Source organism: Pristis pectinata, chromosome 6 (genome assembly GCF_009764475.1).
Source record: "Pristis pectinata isolate sPriPec2 chromosome 6, sPriPec2.1.pri, whole genome shotgun sequence".
Lineage (NCBI taxonomy): Eukaryota > Metazoa > Chordata > Chondrichthyes > Rhinopristiformes > Pristidae > Pristis > Pristis pectinata.
This window is the reverse complement of record NC_067410.1, coordinates 6822835-6849665: the sequence shown is the minus strand read 5'-3', so window position 1 is coordinate 6849665 and position 26831 is coordinate 6822835. Positions and strand designations below refer to the sequence as shown.

Sequence of the window (26831 nt, the reverse complement as noted above, 5' to 3'; positions counted from 1 at the left end):
CCTCCCCCAACACTTCAAATTGCCCCATGATTTCTTAATTATCCTCTTCAAAGCATCACCTTCAGGTTCTATGTCTATTCACTGATCAAAGTCACACCTGCCCTCCCATCTTCATGTTAGTGTCTTCTGTGTAAGTCCTCAAAGCCTTGTTCCCTTCAGTGCTATTTTAGAGCAAGCTGCCTGTGTTCTTGAGAACCTGTGTCCACAGTTCTAATATAATCAGGACCAGAGAGTGAGGGGAAAGGGAGACCACCTGTGATGCATGATGTTGGCAGGTTGAACTGGGTGCCACAGTGGTACTACGGTTTAGTGCTGCTGCCTCACAGCTCCAGTAACTCGTGTTCGACCCTGACCTCCAGTGCCGAATGTGTGGAACTCACATGTTCTCCCTGTGACTGTGTGGGCTTCCCCTGGATGCTCTGGGTCGCTCCGGCATCCTGGAGACCAGCTGATAGGTTAATTGGTTACTCTAAATTACCTCTGGAGTAGGTGGATTGGGGTGGGATGTTAATGAGCACATGAGATGGAGTGCGTTACAGGAAAATAAGTGGGGGAATGGGACTGATTGGAATGTTCTGAAAGTTAGCATAAACTTGACAGGTCGAATGGCGTTCTCTGCCATAAGATCAGAAGAGATGAGCCATCATTTGTATACAGAGCGGTTACAAATGCACGTGATAACGGTAATTACTGTTGGTTTTATAACGTACACGGGAAAGGATATCTTCCATTGTGTTTATTATATAAGACATTATTTTAAATGTCTTTCTGCCAGCTGAGCACTAAGAACAGCTGTAAGCTGGTGTTCATTCTCTCTGGGACATTTCTCTCCTCTTCCATCGGGTAGAAGATACAGGAGCCTGAGGGCACGTACCACCAGGCTTAAAGACAGCTTCTACCCCACTGTGATAAGACTATTGAATGGTTCCCTTATACAATGAGATGGACTATGACCTCACGATCTACCTGACCTTGCACCCTATTGCACTGCACTTTCTCTGTAGCTGTGACACTTTACTCTGTACTGTTATTGTTTTTACCTGTACTACATCAATGCACTCTGTACTAACTCAGTGTAACTGCACTGTGTAATGGATTGACTTGTACAATCGGTTTGTAAGACAAGCTTTTCACTGTACCTCAGTAGAAGTGACAATAATAAACCAATACCAATACTAATTCCCTTTGTCAGCACTGTAGCTGCTTTATCTGTTCACTACAGCATACCCTCTGTTCATTGCAAGAGGATTCGATTTGAAAACTAGAGTGGAGATTTATTGGAAGAGGATTTGAAATCAAGAGTGGAGATGTCTTCCTCCACTTATAGATAGCCCTGGTGAAACAGGGCTTCAACCTGGGTCGCTGGCGCTGTAATAGCGTTACACTAACCGCTACACTACCATGCCCAATATTGTCTCAAATAGCATTCCCATGGGATAGACAAGCTATATTGATAGACTGACAGCTAAGGAAGGGTGTCAGCATTGAAACCAGTCCCCTGAAAGTGGCGACACAAATAGACAGGGTGATGAAGAAGGTGTATGGTACGCTTGCCTTCATCAGTCAGGGCAACGGGTACAAGAGTTGGGATATCATGTTACAGCTGTGCAAGATGTTGATGAGACTGCACCTGGAATATTAGAGTTGTAGAGTCATTGAGCACTACAGCACGGATACAGGCCCTTCAGCCCAACCAGTCCATGCTGACCACACAGCCAATCCCAATTTCCTGCATTCGGCCCATATCCCTCTAAGCCCCGCCCCTCCATGTACCTATTCAAGTGCCCCTTAAATGATACTGTTGTACCTGTTGCAACCACTTCCTCTGGAACCTCGTTCCACATACTCACCACCCTCTGCGTGAAAAAGTTGTCGGCTCTTCTGGTTGTCATATAAGCTAGAGAGGGTGCAGAAAAGACACAAGGATGAAGGACGTGCTTGTACCAGATGGCCTATAGTGGAGGCTCACCTGATTAGTTGCTGGGGTGGCAGGTTTGTTGTATGAGGAGAGGTGAAGTGGTCCACCTCTAGAGTGAAGTAAGGATGAGAAGTGATCATACTGAAATGTACAAAATTCTTCTGAAGCTTGACAGGGGAGATGAAAAGTTGTGAATGAACTAGAGAGACGCGGAGGGAGCGGTCCCTGCGTCTATGTCTCTATCATTACTGTATTGCTGTTTGTGTGAACTAATTCTGTTTAAATTGTCTGCTGCATTTCCTACGATGATAACACTGTACTGGCTGTAATACAATTTGGAATATCCTGAAAGGTGACACATCTATAAAAAAAGACTAGCCCTCTCTCGCTCTTTCATTATAGACCTCATCACTATAGTCTCAGCAATAAAGATATACTTCACCAGAAAAGTTTGTTTATATAGGTGATGATGCTGTTAAAGTTGGTGGAGAAGGAATCCGATTCTAGAGAGTAGATGAGATCAGTGAGATTTATCCAGTAGATCTCTTGGGGTCCAACCCCTGTGGTTCGGCAGTGTAGCAGTGGAGTTAGTGGATGGACACTCGGAGTTTTGGACCATTAGTCGAGAGACATGAGTTCAAATCTGGGGAATTTAAATTCAGTGATTATATTTTTGAAAATATGGAATTTAAAGGAAAAAGCTAGTCTCATGGTTGGCAGTCATGAAACTACCAGACTCTTGTCAAAACTCAAAATGGAAATCAATGTTAGCAACACGTTACACAGACAAAGGAACTTAACCTGCCCATCTAATGGCCACATTATTTCACCCTCTCACAGAAGTTCCTGCTGTTTCACCCCATTGCCCTCCCCCCACGTTCTCTGCTGCTTCAAGTAACTTGTTTTCTCTCTTGGAGATTCAAGAGGCTGCAGATGCCGAAATCTGGAGCAAAACAAACAAACTGCTAGAGGTACTCAGCGGGTCAGGCGGCATCTGTGGGGGGAAATGGGCAGTTGATGTTTCGGGTTGAGACCATCAGGGCTGAAAGAGCACCGGGTTCCCCCCCCTCCTACTATTCCCATCTCCCCACACCACCTCCCTTATTTGGTTCCATGCTGTACCTTCCTTTCCTATCAGATTCCATCATCTGCAGAACTTTGTTGCCTCCACCTATCACCTCCCGTCGTTATTTTCCCCTCCTCCATCTGCCTATAACCCCTCCCCATCTGGATCCACCCATCACCTGCCAGCTCTTGCTCCACCCTTTCTGCTCTCCTCTTTATACCGGCCATCTACCCTCTTATCTTCCAGTCCAGATGATGGGTCTCGACCTGAAACGTCAACCATCCCTTTCCCTCCACGGATGCTGCCTGACCTGCTGAGCATTTTCCATTTTCATATCATGTTGTCAAAACCCATGTGGTTCACTGATGTTCCTCAAGGAAAGAAATCTGCCATCCTTATCCTGTCGTGCCTACATGTGACTCCAGACCCACCAATGAGGCTGACGTTTAACTGTCTCATCAGTCCAGGGGCAATCAGGGCTGGACAATAAATGCTGGTGTCAGCAGTGATTTTCCTATCTTTCGGGCAAATCAAAACAAAAATGCTCCCGTTCTGATTTTCTTGTGCAGCTCTTGGGCATTTGCTCTCTAATTAGATTTTATTTCAAAGGGGACGACAGGTGTGGTGATAAAAGGAAAGATTCAGAGCCTATACTTAAAGTTTAAAAGGGTAAAACTCATGCAAGACATTGAACCTATTTAATCTCTGCTATTGGAGGGTGACTGATAATTTGGTAAAAAGCATGCTGAGTTTTGTCTGGGTGAAATTAATGACTCTTAGAGGTAGTAGGATAGGTCGATAAAGTGGGTAAAAATATTGGGAGAAGCTCCCTTAAGGCGTAGGATATAAGAGCTGGAGGTTTACTGCATACATTGTTTGTTGGGCCATAGCTTGAACTCTGTGTTCCAGTCACCACATTACAAGAAAGATGTGACTGCACTGGAGAGGGTGCAGAGGAGATTTACCAGGATGCTGCCTGCATTAGAAAACATGTCTTATGAGGAAAGGTTGAGCGAACTAGGGCTTTTCTCTTTGGAGTGATGCAGGATGAGAGGCAACTTGATAGAGGTGTATAAGATTATGAGGGGCATAAATAGAGTGGACAGCCAGCACCTTTTCCCCAGGGAGGCAATGGCCAATACCAGAGGACATCAGTTTAAGGTCAGAGGAGGAAAGTTTAGGGGAGATGCCAGAGGTAGGTTCTTTACACAGGGAGTGGTGTTTGCCTGGAAAGCACTTCCAGAAGTGGTGGTAGAGGCTGATACAATAGGGGCATTTAAAAGACTTTTAGATAGGGACATGGAAGTAACTAAAATGGAGGGTTATGGGCTGTGTAGGAGGGAAGGGTTAGATTGATCATGGAGTAGGTGTTTATATAGGTCGGCACAAGGGTCCGTACTGTGCTGTACTGTTCTATGTTCTATGCTGTAAGGACTGGACAGCTTTAGGAAAGATTCAATAAGCTAGGGCCATTTGACATCGCAGAGGCTTAGTGGAGACTTGACTGAGGTGTATAATATTCTGAATGGCCTCTATAGAATAATGGGAAGGACTTATTTCCCTTCGAAGAGGGGTGAGACACGGGGGCCATGGATCTAAAGTAATTGGCAAAGATTAGAGGGGAGGTGAGGAAAATATTTTTCACCCAGAGAGTGTTGGGGTCTATAACTCACTGCTTGGTGGTGGAGGCAGAAACACTCATCACATGACCAGCGGGGTTGGGGACCTGGTGCTGGTAGGTGAGATTAGACTGGGTACCTCTTTTTCTGATTGGCAGGGAGATGGTGGCCTCTTAAAACATAAATATTCTATAATTCCATGTTACTTAGAAAGAGGCCATTTCGGCTCACTGAGCTTGGGCAGGCAGGGTAGACCGCTGTCTGTAAGGAGTTTGTACGTTCTCCCCGTGTCTGTGTGGGTTTCCTCCGGGTGCTCCGGTTTCCTCCTACATTCCAAAGACATACGGGTTAAGAAGTTGTGGGCATGCTATGTTGGCGCCAGAAGCATGGTGACACTTGCGGGCTGCCCCCAGAACACTCTGAGCAAAATAAGCATTTCACTGTGTGTTTCGATGTACATGTGCCTAATAAAGATATCTCATCTATACTGTCTCACAGAGCAATCCCATTCCCAACCAATTTTTCCTGTAACTTATTCACCCCACTTTCCCATCAACTTCCCCCTTCTCCCTAACACACTGCCCCTCCCACATTCTACCACTCACCTACACAGTTGGGACAATTGTTCATTATGCTACCTACCCATGTGTCTTTTGAATGTGAGAGGAGACCAGAGCACCCCCAGGAAACCAACATGTTCACAGGGAGAACATGCAAACTCCACACAGACAGCACCGGAAGTTGGATCAAACAAGGTTGCTGGAGCTGTAAGGCAGCAGCTACAGCACTGTACTGCCCTTATGTGGATTCTGAACCATTTGTAACTCTTATAACAGGGACTAGATTCAAAGATTGCCCTTCTCTGCTGGATTCGGGGCCTTAATTCAGCTGAAGGATTGCTGGTTGTAAACCTTCCCAATAAAGTGAGGCTCAGGAGCTATCAGACATCCTCCCCAGGCAGGAGCAGTATGCAGTGCAACATAAAAGAAGGGCAGGTTAATGGGGCAAAGTTCGGTGGAAACTTTTGTTTGTGGCTGGAGTTAACGGTCATTAGGGAGAATTTGGCTTTAACTTGCATCCAATCTGTGCTTTATCTAATCTGCCCACCAGCATTTGATGCTGATGTTGTGCGCAGAGATATAGGAACAGTTCCATTCTCAGCACTTAAGTCCATTGCATTGACTATGATAACTCAAGTCTGGGTTTCCAGGCAGTGATTCAACATCAACAGCTGCACTTATAAAATACAGTACATAACCTCCCAAGGTGCTTCACGGCAATGACAGCCAACAAGATTTGACACTAACTCACAATTCTATGGAAGACTTAGGATTTAAGGAGCATCTTGCAGTAAGGGAGAGGCGTGTTTGGAGGAGGTGGTTCCAGAGCTCAAAGCCCAGGCAGCTGAAGGCACGGCTGCCAGCAGTGGAGAGATTGAAAGCAGGAATGCACAAAGGCCGGAACTGGAGCAGTGTAGAGGGATGGAGGAGATTATGGAGAACCAAGGCCATGGAGGGTTTGAAAACATGGATGTTAGGATCTGGTGTTGCCGGAGTGGGTACCAATGTGCACAGAAGTGATGAATGTATAGGACAATGAATGGGAATTATTGGAGGGGAAACTGGTTGAGAAGGTTTTGAATTGATCAGATCTAAAGGTTGCAAGAACATGAACTACAGACACAAGAGACTATAGATGCTGGAATCTGGAGCAAAGGAACCAACTGCTGGAAGAGCTCAGGGGATTGAGCAGCATCTGTGGGGGGGAAGGAATTGCTAACGTTTCGGCTTGAAATCATGGGGGGTGGGAAGGAATTGCTAACGTTTCGGCTTGAGACCATTCATCAATGGAGAGGGAAGATAGCCGGAATAAAGAGGAGAGGGGGAGGGGTGCGACAGGGGCCAGTAGGGGTGAAGGATGACGGGCAGATGGAGACAGGTGGAGCAGGGGCAGGGGTGGAGCTGGGAGACAAAGGCATGTGGGCGATAGGTGCAAGCCGACAAGGGAGGAAGAAGGCAGATGGAGCCCGGTGGGGGAAGGGAGAATGAAGGTGGAGACGGCTGCTGGAGGGTGACGAATGGGGAGCATGAAGTTGAGGCCAGGGCGGAGAAGGGTGACATAATGGGAAGGTGAAGTAGATGGACCAGATGAGGTCCATCTCCATCTAGTGTGATGATGCTCTCCTCATCACTGGAGGCAGCGTCATAGAGTCATAGAGCAATACAGCACGGATACAGGCCCTTCGGCCCAACCAGTCCATGCCAACCACATTGTCCGCCTAGCTCGTCCCAATTTCCTGTGTTCGGCCCATATCCCTCCAAGCCCCACCCCTCCATGTACCTATCCAAGTGCTTCTTAAATGATACTATTGTACTTGCCTCAACCACTTCCTCTGGCAGCTCGTTCCATATACTCACCACCATCTGCGTGAAGAAGTTGCCCCTCAGGCCCCTTTTAAATCTTTCCCCTCTCACCCTAGATCTATGCCCCCTAGTTTTGGACTGCCCTACCCTGGGGAAAAGACTGTTACCGTCCACCTTATCTATGCCTCTCATAATTTTAAATATTTCTATAAGATCGCCCCTCATTCTCCTACGTTCCAAGAAATAAAGACCTAGTCTGGCCAGCCTCTCCCTATAACTCAAGACCTCTAGTCCTGACAACATCCTTGTAAATCTTTTCTGCGCTCTTTCCAGTTCTTCAAGAACTGTTTTTAGGAGCATGGTGAAGGTGTGTTAAGGTGGTACACAAGCATCAGTGGTTCAGGACCGGTCACTGTGGGAAGTGACGGGGCTGGTTGGTGTGGGAGAATGGGAAAGAAGTCTTGGTTGAGTGAACAATTATAACGTTAGTCAACTGCATGACAGACCATCAAATATGACGAATAAATAAACCACCCCAGTGATTTACACAGCAGGAATCTGTGACAACACAATGGTCATTTGAAGGTTCAATGAGTGGAAAGAGAAGCTGTTTTCCTTCAGTTCAATGCTGCATTTTTAATGCAGTAACACAGGACCTTGGCACTTATTCCTCATGCTGGATGTATTCCAGCAGGTTTGATCATTATGTTTGCCCATTAGTTGTAAATATTATTGGCCGTTGCGGCTGTTTAGTTTGTTTCAAAGCTTGTCATTGTCAGGGATTGGTGAGGGGGTGAACCAACAAGGTCTGTGATCCCGGGTCTTTAAAACTGGGCTGCCACAAATGAATTTCACCTTTGGGGTCCAATGGGAAGTTATTTAACCGTGCTGAGATTTGTATGTAAGCACAGACCAGTTAGGTTGAATGGTCTGCTTTGGTGCTGTCAATATGTGAGGGACATCCGTATTGATAATAAGGATGTCCCTCACACATTGTGTGAACCTCAGGAAAGGTAATTCTCATTAGTGGGAAAGGAATGTTTTTCTAATTCCCGAACTTCTTCGGCAGTTAGTTCCTCCTACATTCATGGATTGCCAAATGTTCCAGGAGCAGTGAGGTTGACACGGTAATTAGGCGTGCTAAATTTTCAGTCATCCTTTAATTAAACACAACTTTACTTCTGCTGAACTCTGCGTAGGCTGGAATCAAATCTGGTCCCGGAGTTGTCACAGGTTCAGTCACAAAGTTAAATCTGAACGTCTAAATATCTTCTCCCATCAGTTTTTTTGCCCCCTCATTATCCAGAGAACTCATTCCATCTCCTGCTGTGTAGGACGATGAAATTCTTTGTTTCTCCCCCCTTCCATTCAGCAGACATTCTAGGATCTGGGCTTGCTGTCTCCTCTCTGAGTTCAACAGTGCCCTTCTATTGGGCCCTTCGCAAGGCAGTCTGAACAACACAGAGTGCACAGCCAAGACTACTGCCTTCTTTGTAAACCCTGTTGTGTGAACCCAAGTAATGTGGCCTGTTTGCAGTGGGATGATATAGCGGCGTAGAACTTGAGGGGCAACTTTTTTTCACACAAGAGGGTGGTCCATATATGGATGACCCGCCAGAGGAGGTGCCTGAAGTAGGTACATTAACAACATTTAAAAGGCACTTGGACAGGTAAATGGATAGGAAAGGTTTAAAGGGATATGAGCCAAACACAGGCAAATGGGACCAGTTTAGATGGGAATCTTGGTCAGCATGGACTGTTTGGGCTGAAGGGTCTGTTTCTCTGCTGTATGACTCTATGACTCTGTGGAGAGAAAGTTAGAGATAACCTTTCAGATCTCCACAGATGCTGCCTCAGCAGCTGACTCTCTCCAGCATTTTCTGTTATTTATTTCCATTATCTGCAGAATTTTGCTTTCAAAATAAAATCTGACAAGACAGTGCAATAAAACTCCGATAATAAGGCAGGTTTGGCAATTTGATGGTGCTGGATTGTCAGATTTTCCGGAGTATTGGATATTAGTCCCATTAATAACCCAACACACATATAATTCACCTTTTTAGATGTTGCACTAAATGTTCCAGTGAACCCAGTAAGTTTAAACGGAGCACAGGAAACAAAGTCCTGGTTGGATGAAAGAGAGAACGAGAGAGTGAGTGGGAAGGGAGGGCGGCAAACATCACCTGATGAGCCAGATGCGGGAACATTATCGTCTTATAACAAATTATCGGAATTTCACTGTAAAACACCTCAATGAACGAACAGCTTCAATATTCAATGCACTGATAACTCAGGAGTTTAGAAGAATGAGAGGTGTCTTTATTGCACAAGTTCTTTGAGAGTTCGAGGGGGTAGGGACCCAGGATCTGTTCTCCCTGGATGGAGAGCCTAGAATTCGTGGTCACTGTCTCAGGATAAGGGCTGGCCTGAGATGAGATTAGTAAATCTTTGGGGTTCGCTGTCTCAAAGAGCCGTGGATGATTAGTCATTATATTCGAGACTGTAATTCTGTGAATACTAGGAGAATTGGGGAATATAGAGTCAGACTGAAAAGTGGATGAGGCAGAGGATCAGACACCATCTCAATGAGAGGGTGAAATGCTCACATTCTTCATTATGGCAGTCGTGATTATATAGCGGACTTTATGGTAAATGCAGGTGTAAAATTGCATTAATTCTTCCCAAGATGAAATATGATTTTCACTGACAATTCCTCCACCTCTGCTTTCAGGAGATGCAGATATCCAGCTGGAAGAGAAGACCCTGAGTGCTAACATAGCCACCTTTACCCTCAAGGACCTGCTGCCAGACACCGAGTATATTGTCACCATCCAGCCCATTCACCCAGGCAACACAACGCTGCCATCTTCCATCTCTGGAAAGACGCGTAAGTACCTCTGAGAGGCAGCCAGCGTGACCCGGAGACCCCTTGGCAAGCATCGAATGTGTTTTAGCGGAGAAAGGACTCCAACCCAGTGAGGCTCTGCATTCCTTAAGGCAATCAGTGCCTGTGTTTTAATTCTGTTCAATTGCTTCCTTTCACTTCTTTAAAGCTTTCTTCACAGAGTCTTACAGCGCAGAAGATGGTCCATCATGCTTGTGCTAGCCCTTGAAAGAGTCTGCAATTATAAATAACTTGGATGAGGAAGTGGAAGGCTGGGTTAGTAAGTTTGCTGATGATACGAAGGTTGGTGGTGTTGTGGATAGTGTAGAAGGTTGCTGTAGATTGATAGAATGCAGAGCTGGGCTGAGAAGTGGCAGATGGCGCTCAACCCGGATAAGTGTGAAGTGATACGCCTCAGGAGATCGAATTTGAAGGCAGAATACAAGGTTAATTTCAGGACTCTTAGCAGTGTGGAGGAACAGAGGGATCTTGGGGTCCACGTCCATAAATCCCTCAAGGTTGCCACGCAGTTCGATAGGGTTGTTAAGAAGGCGTATGGAGTGTTGGCCTTCATTAGTCAGGATATTGAGTTCAAGAGCCGCGAGGTGATGTTGCAGCTCTATAGAACTCTGGTCAAACCACACTTGGAGTATTGTGCTCAGTTCTGGTCGCCTCATTATAGGAAGGATGTGGAAGCTTTAGAGAGGGTGCAGAGGAGATTTACCAGGATGTTGCCTGGATTGGAGAGCATGTCTTATGAGGATAGGTTGAGTGAGCTAGGGCTTTTCTCTTTGGAGAGAAGGAGGATGAGAGGTGATTTGATAGAGGTGTACAAGATGATAAGAGGCATAGATCGAGTGGACAGTCAGAGACTTTTTCCCAGGGTGAAAATGGGTAACACAAGGGGACATAATTTTAAGATGATTGGAGGAAGGTATAAGGGGGATGTCAGGGGTAAGTTTTTTACACAGAGAGTGGTGGGTGTGTGGAACGCACTGCCTGTAGAGGTTGTGGGGGCAGATACATTAGGGACATTTAAGAGACTCTTAGATAGACACATGAATGATAGAAAAACGGGGGGCTATATGGGAGGGAAGGGTTAGATAGATCTTAGAGCAGGATAAAATGTCAGCACAACATTGTGGGCTGAAGGGCCTGTACTGTGCTGTAGTGTTCTATGTTGACACTATCTTTATGTTTTATTCTTTTTACATAATTTATCCAAATTATCTTTTGAGAAAGACGACTGAATCTACTTCCATTGATCTTTCTATACTCTGAACCCCGGATCACATTAACTCACTGTGTGCAAAAAACTTCTCATAAACCTACTGTAATTATCTGAACTCTGTGTCTCCAACCGCCCTACACGCACACACACACACACAGAAACACGCACACACAAGCGCATACACACAAACACAAATACACACAAGCACACACACACACAAGCACATACACATACAAGCACACACACACACACACACAGAGAAACACACACACACAAGCACATACACACAAACACAAATACACACAAGCGCACACACACACAAGCACATACACATACAAGCACACACACACACACAGAGAAACACGCACACACAAGCACATACACACAAACACAAATACACACAAGCACACACACACACACAAGCACATACACATACAAGCACACACACACGCGCACACACACACACACACACACACACAAGCACATACACATACAAGCACACACACACACACACACACACACACACACACACACACACACACACACACACACACACACACACACACACACACACAGAGCAATATCCCTTTATCTCCATCAAAACTTGGATACACCGAAGAGCAGTCAGGACCCAATACTGAATTTAGCAATTTCAGATAACCGGCCTTTCCTGTTTGTGTCAGTGTTGATGTAAGGTTATTCACCTGTAATGTTACCTCAGTTTTTCTCTCTCCACAGATGGTTCTTGACTTGTTAAGTATTTCCAGCATTCTCTATTGTATTGAATTTCAAGTAACCGTCATGTTCTGCATCTCAGAGTGCCAATGTTGTGTTTCTTTTTCTGTATCCTGCCCTCTATCACCTATTTCCCTCCATTACCCTCCTTCAAGCAGATTACCAAGCATTCATCACTCTCTCCCAGATGATAGTATTTGTGTCACTGTACAGTGTTGGTCTGCCCCCCAGTCACACACATCCCCCTTTTGCTGTCTTCCTGTTTCTTCCTCTGCAACGTGAAACACCCTTGTTTTCTCATTTTTCTACTTTTTGTCGAAGACCCTTCATCCAATCTAGAGAAAGGAGAAAACAACAGTGTTTCAAGTTGCAGAGAAAGAGACAGGAGGACAGAAAAAGGGGAATGTGCGTGATCGGGGTTGGGGGGGCAGACCAAGACTGTAGAGGTGACACAAATACTCTCTCCATCTGAGAGAGAACGATGAATGCTTGTTAATCTGTTTCTCTCTCCGCAGATGCTGCCTGACCTGCTGAGTGTCTTCTGGCAGTTTCTGCTTTTGCTCCAGAACTGTGCTGGAACATTGACAATCTTAATCTTTTGTTGTGTTGTCAGGTGGATCAAACCTGGAAGGTCCCATTTCTGTGGGGCAACTGTTACCTGTTGGACCCTCCACCCAGAAATTGTGGAGGGAAGGAAGCAGGGGGTTTGGAGATTAAGATAAAATGGAACCTGTTTTGTGCTTTCAGTGGCTCTGAAACAAGTACAGCAACTGACCATTCAGAACGTGACTCCCCAGAGCGCGGAGGTCAGGTGGAGGGGAGTGAGTGGAGCTACAGGCTACCGACTGAAGTGGGGCCCATCTGCAGGTGAGAACATCTGACCAGATGCAGACACCTAAAGAGATTGGGTTATGAGAGCAGAGTGATTATCTAGTAAAATCAGTAAAACACGATTTAATAAAACACACAGCTCAACCAGGCTTATTCAACCAGTCACTCTCCTCATCGCACTCCAAATCCTCAACACCAGTACAGGCTCCAGTGTCACCTCTAGTTGATGGAGGAGCCATTACCTCCCTGGGAGCTAGAACTTGAAAGGACAAAATATAGTCATCCTCGGTGGTTTGCATTCCTGAGGTTAGAGACAACCTGGCTGGGTAGACAACATCCACAGCTCTTCCTTCATCGATCACTTTGCCACCTCCTCAAAGACACAACTCCTCAAAGTCAGACACAACTTCCCCCACAAAGCCATGTTGACTGTCCGTAATTAGGCCATGGTTTTCCAAATGCTCATAAATCCTATCCCTAAGAATCCTCGCCAGTAGCTTCCCTACCACTGATGTGAGACTCACTGCTCTATAGTTACCAGGATTATCCCTATTTCCCTTCTTGAACAACAGAACAACATTAGCTACTTGCCAGTCCTCCGGGACCTCGCCTGTGGCTAGAGAGACACAAAGATCTTGGTCAAGGCCCCAACAATCTCATCCCTTGCCTCTCTCAATAACATGGTGTACATCCCATCAGGCCCTGGGGACATCCACCTTAACATTCTTCAAGAAACCCAATACTAAATCTTTCTCTACCTATTTCTTATATTCCCATGTTCCTTGGATGTCACAAACTGTGAACAGAATCTCACATCAGCTTCTGCTGAGCTCTAATCTCCTGTGTTCACTGATCTCCATTGGCTCCCAAGCTTTGGAATTCATAATTCTTATCCTCACGGCCATACCCTTCCCTGTCTCTTTTACCTCCTCAGACCAGTAGTTCTCTGTTCTCTGAGCTCTTCCAATTCTAACCCCTAATTTTAATCCTTCCACTGCTAATTTCTATGTCCTAATCTGCAAAGGATCTGGAATCTCCTCCATCCCTCTCCCACTCTCCCACTTAATTGTGCTGGCTGTATCCCACTGTTCCAAGGAGAATCACCTATGTTTAGTCATTCCCATGGTATCATGGAGACTTGTCAGTTTGGGATGTGCTGAGTGCCGTCTGCTGCTTGGAGACTAACCATGAACTTTCTACCATTACACTAGGAAATCTGCCTCTGTTTCTGTGTAGTATTGCCACCCTCATTTGAATGGGATTCCGAGCCACAAGATAAGGAGGGGAAAGTGATTAATATTTAAGAACAGAACACCACAGCACAATACAGGCCCTTCGGCCCACAATGTTGTGCCAACATTTTATCCTGCTCTAAGATCTATCTAACCCTTCCCTCCCACATAGCCCCCTATTTTTCTATCATTCATGTGTCTATCTAAGAGCCTCTCAAATGTCCCTAATGTATCTGCCCCCACAACCGCTTCAGGCAGTGCGTTCCACGCACTCACCACTCTCTGTGTAAAAAAACTTACCCCTGACATCCCCCTTATAACTTCCTCCAATCACCTTCCAAAATTATGCCCCCTCGTGTTAGCCATTGTCGCCCTGGGAAAAAGTCTCTGACTGTCCACTCGATCTATGCCTCTTATCATCTTGTACACCTCTATCAAGTCACCTCTCATCCTCCTCTCCAAAGAGAAAAGCCCTAGCTCACTCAACCTATCCTCATAAGACATGCTCTCCAATCCAGGCAACATCTTGGTAAATCTCCTCTGCACCCTCTCTAAAGCTTCCACATCCTTCCTATAATGAGGTGACCAGAACTGAACACAATACTCCAAGTGTGGTCTAACCAGAGTTCTATAGAGCTGCAACATCACCTTGCGACTCTTGAACTCAATACCCTGACTAATGAAGGCCAACACACCATACGCCTTCTTAGCAACCCTATTGACCTGCGTGGCAACCTTGAAGGATATATGGATGTGGACCCCAAAATCCCTCTGTTCCTCCACACTGCTAAGAGTCCTGCCATTTAATTTCAAGATTTTAAATTATTTCTTCGTGTTTTAAAATGCTTTAATTTATTTTTTTAATTCTTTTGTTTAAATTTTCAAACATTATTTTAAGCCATCTTAACAGTTTTTAAATACCCCTGAATATCTGGGAAAATTTGACAGCTTTGACAGGAGGTGAAGCTCCAGCTCCCCCCCACACCCCCAGCTTTGCCCCAGGTCAAAGGTTGTTAGGGTGTTCCAGGAGCGGGGCTTCAGCAGTATTTTGCCCAGTTACTGCTGGGACCTTGCGGTTCACCCTCTGCACCCGTCCCCGGTATGTTCAGGCAGGTGAATCTGGGTAGCAGCTGAATCCAGCTTGATCTGCCCCTTTGGCCTTAACATACATAGAACAGTACAGCACAGAACAGGCCCTTCGGCCCACAATGTTGTGCCGACATAGCTATTCCCTTCTACCTACAGATTGCCCATATCCCTCCATTTTCCTCTCATTCATGTGCCCATCCAAGCCCCTGTTAAAAGCCCCCAATGAACCTGCCTCCACCACCCTATCAGGCAACGCATTCCAGGCATCCACCACTCCCTCAGTAAAAAACGTACCCTTCACATCTGTTCTGAACCTACCCCCTCTCACCTTAAATGCATGCCCTCTGGTATTGGATCGCTCAATAATGGGAAAAAGATATTGCTTGTCCACCCTATCTATGCCCCTCATCTAATTTTATACACTTCCAACAGGTCACCCCTCAGCCTCCGCCTCTCCAGAGAGATGTGACCAAGTTTGTCCAGCCTCTCCTGATAGCACATGCGCTCTAATCCAGGCAGTATCCTAGTAAACCTCCTCTGCACCCTCTCTAAAGCCTCGACATCCTTCCTATAGTGAGGTGACCAGAATTGCACTCAATACTCTAAATGCAGCCTGACCAGAGTTCTATAGAGATGCATCATAAGTTCTTGATTCCTATACTCAATACCCCGATTAATAAATGCAAGCATTCCATAAGCTTGTGGTCTTCTGTGCCAGTATTTGCCCTGTGGCTCATTGTCGCATGTTGTTGGATGAAGCTCCTGTGAAGCACTTTGGGGTATTTTGCTCTATTGACATCACGGCTTTTAATGCAAGTTGTTGTCACTTGATAGTAAGGCATGTGATCACATCTCTATCACGGTGCATTGCTTCACTGTCCATCACTGGATGACACTCAGAAAATAGGAAACAAGTTAGCTCTTTTCCCAAACTTCCGTTAAAGAGAGAAGGGTTGCCAGTAGCAACTGCTGAAGCCTGTGCACTATCCCTGGGTAAATCAGGGGGTATTCTAACTGGGCTAGCAGTAGTAGTTTAGTTTAAACTTGTTTTTTTTTGTGTATTATTTTTCTAACTTCCTCTGTGCAATTCTGGGAATGTTGATAGATTGGGGCAGAAGATTTGCCCTTTATTGCACAAACTAATGAGGCAATTTGGTAGCATATGTGAGATGAGCCTCTTTTGTTGCAAGCATCGAATGCATGAGTTCATAACATATATACAATTAGCTCTGGTTTTGAATTCCCTTTGTTGAAGTTTTATTGCATGGCATATAGCAGTGGATGAATTTCTGCCCCACTCTGCCTGACGTTCCTTTCTGTCTCTCTTTAGGAAGAGATGTTCTGATAGTCGCGCTCAGTCCATCCACTGAATTTTACCAAATTCAAGGTCTCCTGCCAAACACTGACTACACAGTAAGCTTAACGGCATTGTATGGAAGAACAGAGGGGCCTCCTGCTACTACCAGGATGAAAACAGGTACCATTCTCACCTACCTGTAGATCAAAACTGCTTCAATCTCAAAGGCACGGTTGCGTAGCGGTTAGCGCGACACTATTACAGCGCCAGCAATCGGGGTTCAATTCCCGTCGCTGTCTGTAAGGAGTTTGTACGTTCTCCCGTGTCTGTGTGGGTTTCCTCCGGGTGCTCCGGTTTCCTCCCATATTGCAAAGACATACGGGTAGGTTAATTTGGGTTTAAAATGGGTGGCGCAGACTCGTTGGGCCGGAAGGACCTGTTACCACGCTGTAAACAAAATTTAAAAATTTCAAAAAAGGTCAGTTGCTGATATTTACGCATCCCAGGTTATTTTCAACTCTGACTGTCCCATAGATATGTCCTCCCAACATCATCCTTTGCTTAGTTAGCTTATACACCTTTCTTTGCAATTCAAAACCTCCCAGTCATTTGAAAAGCAAAGTGATTTTTCATCAGTCAAAGATTTTTGACAGTCAAAAATTACTTCTTCTCATCTCTATCATTTTTGTGACAGAGAAACAGGAAGTATTTATGTTTTTTTTGTTTGAAGATGCACTTGTTTTGTCAATGCCTCTATGATTTTTCACCCTGGCTGCTGGTGGAGATTAGTCTTCATTTGAGTTCAGTGGAGACTCCTGGCTAATCCTGGATGATTGGTAACTCTGCCAAACACTTGTCACATCATACTGAGGCCCAAGAGGTAGGTCACAAGTAGGAAGTAATGGGAGGCCTTTAACACCTCCAGTTCAGATACATTCCTATATGGGAGAACATAGAACAGTACAGCACAGAACAGGCCCTTCGGCCCACAATGTTGTGCTGACATAGCTATTCCCTCCTACGCACAGAATGCCCATATCCCTCTATATTTTCCTCTCATTCATGTGCCCATCCAAGCCCCTCTTAAAAGCCCCCAGTGAATTTGCCTCCACCACCCTATCAGGCAACGCATTTCAGGCATCCACCACTCTCTCAGTAAAAAAATGTACCCCTCATGTCCGCTCTGAACCTACCCCCTTTCACCTTAAATGCATGCCATCTGGTATTGGATTGCTCAATAATGGGAAAAAGATATTGCTTGTCCACCCTATCTATGCCCCTCATAATTTTATACACTTCCAACAGGTCACCCCTCAGCCTCCGCCGCTCCAGAGAAAAGAGGCCAAGTTTGTCCAGCCTCTCCTGATAGCACATGCCCTCTAATCCAGCCAGCATCCTGGTAAACTTCCTCTGCACCCTCTCTAAAGCCTCGACATCCTTCCTATAGTGAGGTGACCAGAATTGCACACAATACTCTAAATACGGCCTAACCAGAGTTCTACAGAGATGCATCATAACTTCTTGACTCCTATACTCGATACCCCGATTAATAAATGCAAGCATTCCATAAGCCTTCTCAACCACCCTGTCTACCTGTGTAGCCACTTTCAATGAGTCATGGACTTGCACCCCAAGGTCTTTCTGCTCATCAACACTGTTAAGAGTCTTGCCCTTAAGAGTGTACTGCCTCTTGACATTAGTAGGAAGGGTAGGAAGTTAAAGCCAGAACTCCCTGGAGGGGCAAAAGGAGGTAAATTAAAAAAAGGCACACATGCCAAATTGTTGACACTAGTGAGAACCAGGCTAATTACAGAAAGTTGAGAGGAGGAGGGAAAAAAGGAAAATTAGAGACCATGAGAAAAAGATGACAGCAGACATAAAAAAGAGGCCAAAAATCTTCTGTAGGCTTGTAAACATGAAAAAAGTGGAGAGAGGTGAGGCAAGGCTGATCAGAGATCAGAAAGGACATGGAGGGAGAGAGAAGATGGCTGATGTACTTTACGTGGGTCTTTATGTTCAATAAGAGGATGGTCGATCTAATCTTGGCTTTAATTGAAACATGCAAGATTCCGAGGGGGTCTGATAATAAGAGGATACTTCCCCTGGTGAGAGAATATAGAACCAGGGACACAGTTTCAGAATAAGGAGTCACCCATTTAAGGTGAATATAAGGAAGGATTTCTTTCAAGTAGTGTGACTCGTTGGAATCCTCCACCACAGCGGTCAATGGAGGTGGAGTCATTGATTATACTCAAGATTCCATAATACTATTTTACTTAGGACATAGCAGTGGCCATCTGGCCCATCGAATGTAACCCCATTCCCCCACTCATTTTCCCTAAAGCCTATTCTTTGGACTAGGGAGTCAAAGCTCATGGGGAACAGGCAAGAGAGTGGAGTGGGAGCCTTCTCTGAACTGCAAGTATATCTAAACACTTGTTGCATCATACTGCAAGGAGATACTCCGAGGTGTCTTGGCTGAATCTAGGATTGGTTAGGTTTATAATCCCACTGGTGGTCGGACTTTGACTGAAATTCAGCCTTGTTTCTCCACTTCTGGATGGAGGAGGTGGTCAAACAATTTCGAAGGGCCACTCCAGACTCTGGATTAGGATTCCCACTGGCTCAGAGGATACCTGCACCATCCAGCAAGCTACCCAGTTACAAGGGCTACTTATATGCTGCCAGTAATGCAGGTGTGTCCTCTTAGAAGGGAATATTGGGCAGACTTTGAAGCCAGAACACATGAAGAGATAGGAAACACAAGAGACTGGAATCTGCAGCAAAAAGCAAAATGCTGGAGGAACTCAGCAGGCCAGGCAACATCTGTGGACAGTCCAGTCCAGGTGAAGGGTCTTAGCCTGAAACGTCGACAATTCCTTTCCCTCCACAGATGCTGCCTGTCCCACTGAGTTCCTCCAGTATTTTGTTTGTTGATTGAACATGAAGAAGCACGTGGATAGCTGGCAAGAATTTATGGAAATGTGGAGCGGCTGAGGGAGGGAATTTCAGGCAAAGGATTGATTAAAATAACGGATGCTCAAGAGGCCAAAGTTAGAGGTGCCCAAACATCTGCAATGGTTGTTGGGCTTGAGTTGGAGAATTTTTTGGTTTAAAAACTCATGATGTATCATCATTACAGGTTTAAGTCCTGGAAGTCCCTACCTGATGATACTGTGTGAATACCTTCACCAGGCTGTTCAGTGGTTCCAGAAGTTAGCTCACCACCACCTTCTCAGGGGAAATTCAGACAATAAACGCTGGCCTTGACAGCAACTCCCACATCTCATCAAACGTACAAGAAAAGCACAATTCAGCAAAATGCTTAATAAACTCTGGGGCACTCAATTTCGTTTCAAAGTAAGCGCAGGAGCTTTGTACTTTTATTGCACATGAATCTTTATTTAGAGATATTTGTGTTGCCAAAACAGGGTTAGCTTGGAGATAATAAACTACAGATTAAAGAGCTGTGCAGGAAATACAAAACCCTCTGTTTCATTGGCTTTGGGATTCGATCCAAGGGAAACAATTGGAGCTTCACAGACAATAACTAGGGAGTTTACCCACTAATGAGAGGGAAACTGATGGAACACGGAAGGTTTTGGAATTCTGTAAGATGGAGATGAATGGCAATGAGATAGCATTTAATCCATTGGAATTACTAGTGAATGGGATGGGGTTGCATCAGTCAGACTTCTTTGCAATGCCAGTTATGGGAAGAGTTTGATCCATTGGAATACTCGACAATGCCAGTGAAAGGGAAGGGGATTGATCCATTGAGATTTCTGATAATACAAATTGAATGGGAAGGGGTTTGATCTATTGCCTTTGACAAAACCAGAGCTGAACAACAAAACTGCAGGTGCTGCAATCTGAAACGAAAGCAGAAATGCTGGAAGAACTCAGCCAGTCTACCAGCATCTGTGGAAAGAGAAATCAGGCAATGTTTCAGGGCAGTGGCCCTGCCTCAGAACTGGGGGAAGAGTGGAGGGTTTACAATTTTCAAAGTAGAGCTGGGGGGAGGAGTGAGGTGTGAAACAAAAGGACTAGATGAAGATAGGTTAAGACAGATCAGGTGATTAGGAGCATGAGTACTGACCTTTAGCAAGATCTTTTGAAGAAAGAGGGAGAGAAAGGGACATGCATAATAATGGGAGACAATCAGGGAACAGTTTCCCTTAAATTGGAAAATTCATTGTTCTTTGCAAAGTGCATAGACAAGAGATACAATGATATTCTTCTAGATTATAAAAACATAGAACAGTACAGCACAGAACGGGCCCTTCGGCCCACAATGCTGTGCCGACATAACTATTCCCTCCTGCCTACAGAATGCCCATGTCGCTCTATTTCCCTCTTATTTATGTGCCCATCCAAGCCCCTCTTAAAAACCCCCAATGAACTTGCCTCCACCACCCTATCAGGCAAAGCATTCCAGGCATCCACCACTCCCTCAGTAAAAAAACGTACCCCTCATGTCTGTTCTGAACCTACCCCCTTTCACCTTAAATGCATGCCCTCTGGTATTGGATCGCTCAATAATGGGAAAAAGATATTGCTTGTCCACCCTATCTATGCCCCTCATAATTTTATACACTTCCAACAGATCACCCCTCAGCCTCTGCCGCTCCAGAGAAAAGAGCCCAAGTTTGTCCAGCCTCTCCTGATAGCACATGCCCTCTAATCCAGGCAGCGTCCTAGTAAAACTCCTCTGCACCCTCTCTAAAGCCTCGACATCCTTCCTATAGTGAGGTGACCAGAAATGCACGCAATACTCTAAATGCGGCCTGACCAGAGTTCCATAGAGATGCATCAGAACTTCTTGACTCCTATACTCAATACCCCTATTAATAAATGCAAGCATTCCATAAGCCTTCTTAACCACCCTGTCTACCTGTGTAACCACTTTCAATGAGTCATGGACTTGCACCCCAAGGTCTCTCTGCTCTTCAACACTGTTAAGGGTCTTGCCTTTAAGAGTGTACTGCCTCTTGACATTAGTCCTACCAAGGTGAAACACCTCACATTTATTCGTGTTTATGTTGGGCCTCACTACGGCAGTGGAAGAGGCAGCAGACAGGTCAGAATGGGAGTGGGATTGAGAATTAAAGTGGCTGAACTGATGACATTGGCTCTGGTACTTTAAGCAGTAGGAATGAATGGGTTAATAAGTAACGCAGTGAGTCAGGCAACATTTATGGAGAGGGAAAAAAGAGTTAACATTTCAGGCCAATGATCCCTCATCAGGTCTGGAAGGTCCCTCGTATCGACGCTGACTGACCTGCCAAATATATCTGGTGTTGCTTTTGTTTCAGATTTCAGGCGTAGCATTTGCTGTATTCTGATATTAATTTGTGGGTTTGAGCAGCCTTAGCACTTTATTTGTTTACCTGCTCTGCACTTCCTCTGTATCTGCTACACTACATTCTGCATTCTGTTTCCTTTCTTCTATCTCAATGTACTTATGTATGGAATGATCTGCCTGGATGGGATGCAAAACAAAAGATTTTCACTGTATTTTGGTACATAAGAACATAAGAAATAGGAGCAGGATTCAGCCATCTGGCCCGTCGAGCCTGCTCTGCCGTTCAATACGATCATGGCTGATCTGGCCGTGGACTTACCTGCCTTTCCCCCATTACCCTTCATTCCCCTGCTATGCAAAAATCTATCTAACTCTGTCTTAAATATATTTAATGAGGTCACCTCCACTGCTTCCCTGGGCAGAGAATTCCACAGCTTCACTACTGTCTGGGAAACATGACAATAACAAACCAATTCCAATTTTGAGAGTTTGCCTTAATGTTGTTCATTTGTTAGCATGACATTTGACACACACGTTTTCTCTTCCTCCCGTTTTCTCCTTGAGATGTGGCAGAAAACCTGGTTTTAAGGACAGTTGGGATTAGTCCAACTGCTATCCGTGTGACGTGGAACCTCCAGCGTGATGCCAGCGCCTACAGAATAGAGTGGAGGAAGGCCACAGGTAAAACCACTCAAGTGATGTCCTGATGTGAGAACATACGAAATAGGGGCTGGAGTCAGCTACAGAACCCTTAGCCATTCAGTAACATTATGACTGACCCCATGTCTTAATAATTTATTTTTCAGCTGGAATGAATACATGACCTAATATTGCTAAACAACTATTTTATTTATGGACTGGTAGTGACAACTGTAGGTGAGCAAAACCGTCTCATTTAGTGAGACCAGCTGATGGCTGCTGTAGGCATTAGATGCCATATTTCCCTTGTACAGTAGTTGCGTGGGCTAGCTGAGGTTTGGACTCAGTGCTCCTAAGGCTAGACCTCCCAAGACAGTGATCTCTAGTGGGCAGAATGAACAGAGCAGCAATTGTTTGGAAAGACAACTACCTTCCAAGGCACTTGCATGCTGACTTGGAACTATATCACTGATCCTTCATTGTTTTGGATCAAAATTCTGGGAAGTCCCATTGTAGTTAGGGTTGGGAAGTGCACACACCCCATAAATGAGTGGAGAAGAAATTAACATAGTTCTGGTTCTGCTACATTCGATGCTGACACCGCTTCTGAGATGGAGACCTCCTCATTTCCTGACACTGTCATCCCTCAACTGGATGTGAACATTCACTGCAAAAAAAACTAATGCAATGTGCAAGGTCTGGTGCTGAGATGAAGACTTGGAATTCTGTGCCCTGAAAATATTTTATTTGACCTTTCCATTTTTGACAGAGGAACAGACACAGTCCAACGCAGTTGTGCTGACCGCTGTCTCCAACAACTATGATATCACCAACTTGTCTCCCGGCACGGAATACGCCATCACTCTCTACACTCTGTACAACGACAGGGAAGTAGCAACTCCAGCGACCATGTCAAAGACAGGTTAGTTCTGTGGAATTCCGTAGCCTTAACATGATCACCATATGGGTTTAACACTCAGAACTTGAGTGGCTTACACCAACACCTGGGCCATCTCTGTAATGCATCCTCACTGCTACTGCTCTGGATTTACCACGGTAATGCTTCAGGTTTAGACTGATGCTTTGGCGAAACAATGCGGCTGATCCTGCACTCTAGGCTTGTAAGTGTTTTAATTGCTGAGGTATCACTTGCTGGTAGCCTTCGATCTCCCTCCTTGTGTTCTGTACAAATGCTGGCCTTCACTGAAAGTGGAAGGTCAGACCAACTGGGTACATGCACGATGTTGCTTCTAAGTCTTGCTCCTGATGTCAAAATTCCACAAGGTCTCCCAGAGGACATAGCAGTGAGCAACATCCTGTCGGTGGTAAAAGAGACTGCAGATGCTGGAATATGGAGCAACAATCTGTCTACCCCACCTTCATTATTTGGTTCCATGCTCCACCTTCCTCTCCTATCAGATGCCATCATCTGCAGCCCTCTGTCACCTCCACCTCTCACCTCCCAGCCTCTGTCCCCATCTCAACCCTTCCCTCCCCTACCTGGCTCCCATCTGCCAATCAATCGCCCCTCACCTGGATCCACCTATCACTTGCCAGCTCTTGCTCCACCCCTTCCCCTCACTTCCGTATACTGGCTCTCTGCCCTCTACCTTTCAGTCCCGATGAAGGGTCTCGAGCGGAGATGTCGACTGTCTATCTCCCTCCACAGCTGCTTGAGTTCTTCCAGCAGCTTGTTTCTTGCTCCAGATTCCAGCATCTGCAGTCTCTTGCGTCTCCCTTATGTTCCCAGTTGTTATCGTGGCCATCCTTGCTGTGCAGTCGGGATATGGAAACAAACCAAATCTCTTTTTGCGCTTTACCTGTTAGAGGGAGGAGGAGGGGAAGGAGAACCTGGATCCATCAAGGAATGGGTTACCATTTGGGTTTCGGGTAGGGGGATATAATGTCAGGAGTTACAAGGGGAGCTTGTAGCCTCTGAACTTTAAGATAAGATATCTTCATGTACATCAAGACACACAGTGAAATGCATCTTTTGCGTAGAGTGTTCTGGGGGCAGCCCGCAAGTGTCGCCACCCTTCCGGCGCCGACATAGCATGCCCACAACTTCCTACCCCGTGGTTAAGCAAAATAGTTAGAGGTTGGATCCTTTTATCGAAGGATGTGGAACACAGACATTGCTCATACATCACTGTGAATGTGTGATGCATAATCGCCATTAACAGTGAAACTACAGGTACAGACAAATCTCTGACTGCTGTGTTGTCCTATATCTGCCTGTTGCTCTGGCATGAGTAAGGACTTGGAGGAGAGTTTGAGCAGGGTGGGTGGGAAGGTAGAATTAGCAGTGAGGCTACTTACTCTCTACCAGAACTCCTGAGCCATGTTTTCTAGAGGCAGGGTAGTGTAGCGGTTAGCGTAATGCTATTACAGCGCCAGTGACTCAGGATCAATTCCCTTCGCTGTCTGTAAGGAGTTTGTACGTTCTCCCTGTGTGACTGCATGGGTTTCATCCAGGTGCTCCGGTTTCCTCCCACATTTGAAAAAGGTACGAGTTTAGGAAGTTGTGGGCATGCTATGTTGGTGCCAGAAGCGTGGCGACACTTGCGGGCTGCCCCTAGAACATTCTACGCAAAGATGCATTTCACTGTGTGTTTCGATATACTTGTGACTAATAAAGAAATCCTATCTTAATTTGTTTGGCTGAGAGCCAGGTGAACAAAAGAAATTGGCTGCTTTTTGGAGGAAAGACTTCTCTTGGAATTGATGCATTTGGTAGTTGCCAACATCAATGTTGTAACACAGTTGGATGATGGAATCGCAGGGCACAGGTTTCCTTGCTAATCCTCAGCAATCCATTTTGCTTGAACTACCCATTCCCCTGTATATATGAAGAGCATATAATGAGGCCATTCAGCCCATTCAGTCTGTGCCAGTTGTTTCATAAAGCAATCCAGTTAGTCCCACTGGCCTGTATCTGCACACAGTCTGGACAAGATACTTCTGCTGTAGTTTGATCAGCCGGTCACTGAGATGGTAACATTGAAGTTAGGTATCTCGGGAGGAAGCAATGGGGAAACAGTATTTTATTTCCTTGTCACTGCCTTTCTGTTCTCTAAACAGTGGATAAAGAAATAGAACTGGGAACCGTGGCAAATTTGCGGATAGTAGAAACAGCCCACAACCGGATTCGGATCAGCTGGACGGCAGTGTTGGGAGCATCGGCGTATAAAATAATCTGGAGAAACCCTGAAGGTAGGTCATTGGAAAGAAATCACTCAGGTGGTGCACAAGATAACATAGGTAGAGTGAACACAGTAATATTGATAGAACAGGTAAGATACCAGCAGTAAGGTAGAACATAGAACACTACAGCACAGTACAGGCCCTTCGGCCCACAGTGTTGTGCCGACACTTTATCCTGCTCTAAGATCTATCTAACCCTTCCCTCCCACATAGCCCCCTATTTTCCTATCGTTCATGTGTCTATCTAAGAGTCTCTTAAATGTCCCTAATGTATCTGCCCCCACAACCTCTGCAGGCAGTGCATTCCACACACCCATCACTCTCTGTGTAAAAACCTTACCCCTGACATCCCCCTTATACCTTCCTCCAATCACCTTAAAATTATGTCCCCTCATGTTAGCCATTGTCACCCTGGGAAAAAATCTGACTATCCACTCGATCTATGCCTCTTATCATCTTGTACACCTCTATCAAGTCACCTCTCATCCTCCTCCTCTCCATAAAGAAAAGCCCTAACTCACTCAACCTATCCTCATAAGACATGCTCTCCAATCCAGGCAACATCTTGGTAAATCTCCTCTGCACCCTCTCTAAAGCTTCCACATCCTTCCTATAATAAGGCGACCAGAAATGAATGTAATACTCCAAGTGTGGTCTGACCAGAGTTCTATAAAGCTGCAACATCACCTCGTGGCTCTTGAACTCAATACCCCAACAAATGCAGGCCAATACTCCATATGCCTTCTTAACAACCTTATCAACTTGCGTGGCAACCTTGAGGGATTTATGGACGTGGACCCCAAGATCCCTCTGTTCCTCCACACTGCTAAGAGTCCTGAAATTAACCTTGTATTCTGCCTTCAAATTTGAGGTAGACACTGTGATAATGGTAGTGCATAAAAGATAGTAGTGGTGGCATGTTCAGAGCAACAAATGGAGTAGACAAGATGGTATTGGTAGATATACCGAACAGTGTGCATTATGATAAAGCCTGCAGTATGGTTTTCTATAATTTTCAAGAGCTGACAACATGGAGGAAGTACAAGGTGTGAGGCTTTCAGTTGTGACCTAGCTACATATCACCATATATCAAAGGTGCAAACGTTTCTCTATTCACTGCTTTCCTGCCCATGGGCTTTAAGTCCACAGGATCCTTGGCATCCTCTCAACCTCTCTCGTCCCTCCTACACAAAGTACCCCTTGAGGAAATCGTCTGAAGCCAGGGTGCTGGTTCCTACATGGTGCTGAGCTCCATTTCTCCACCTCCTCTTTTGGCCCAAAGATATGCACCATTATACATCGTCAGTGGTTATAAAGTAATATAGAAAATTGATTAATGGATGGAAATCAGAGGGTAGGAATAGACAGGTCATTGTCAGGTTCATGTGGAATACCTTAAGGATAGGTGCTGGATGGGA

General features: G+C 45.4%; 1 protein-coding gene across 1 annotated transcript in view; it reads left to right on the top strand.

Moving 5' to 3' along the window:
• Positions 1 to 26831, top strand: part of col7a1 (collagen, type VII, alpha 1) — a 352219-nt gene that overhangs the window by 79637 nt on the left and 245751 nt on the right. The window contains exons 10-15 of the mRNA XM_052017565.1: positions 9698 to 9853; positions 12564 to 12683; positions 16299 to 16445; positions 22135 to 22251; positions 22979 to 23131; positions 25291 to 25422. Of these exons, the coding sequence (XP_051873525.1) occupies positions 9698 to 9853; positions 12564 to 12683; positions 16299 to 16445; positions 22135 to 22251; positions 22979 to 23131; positions 25291 to 25422 (825 nt within the window). The remainder of the gene's footprint in view (positions 1 to 9697; positions 9854 to 12563; positions 12684 to 16298; positions 16446 to 22134; positions 22252 to 22978; positions 23132 to 25290; positions 25423 to 26831) is intronic.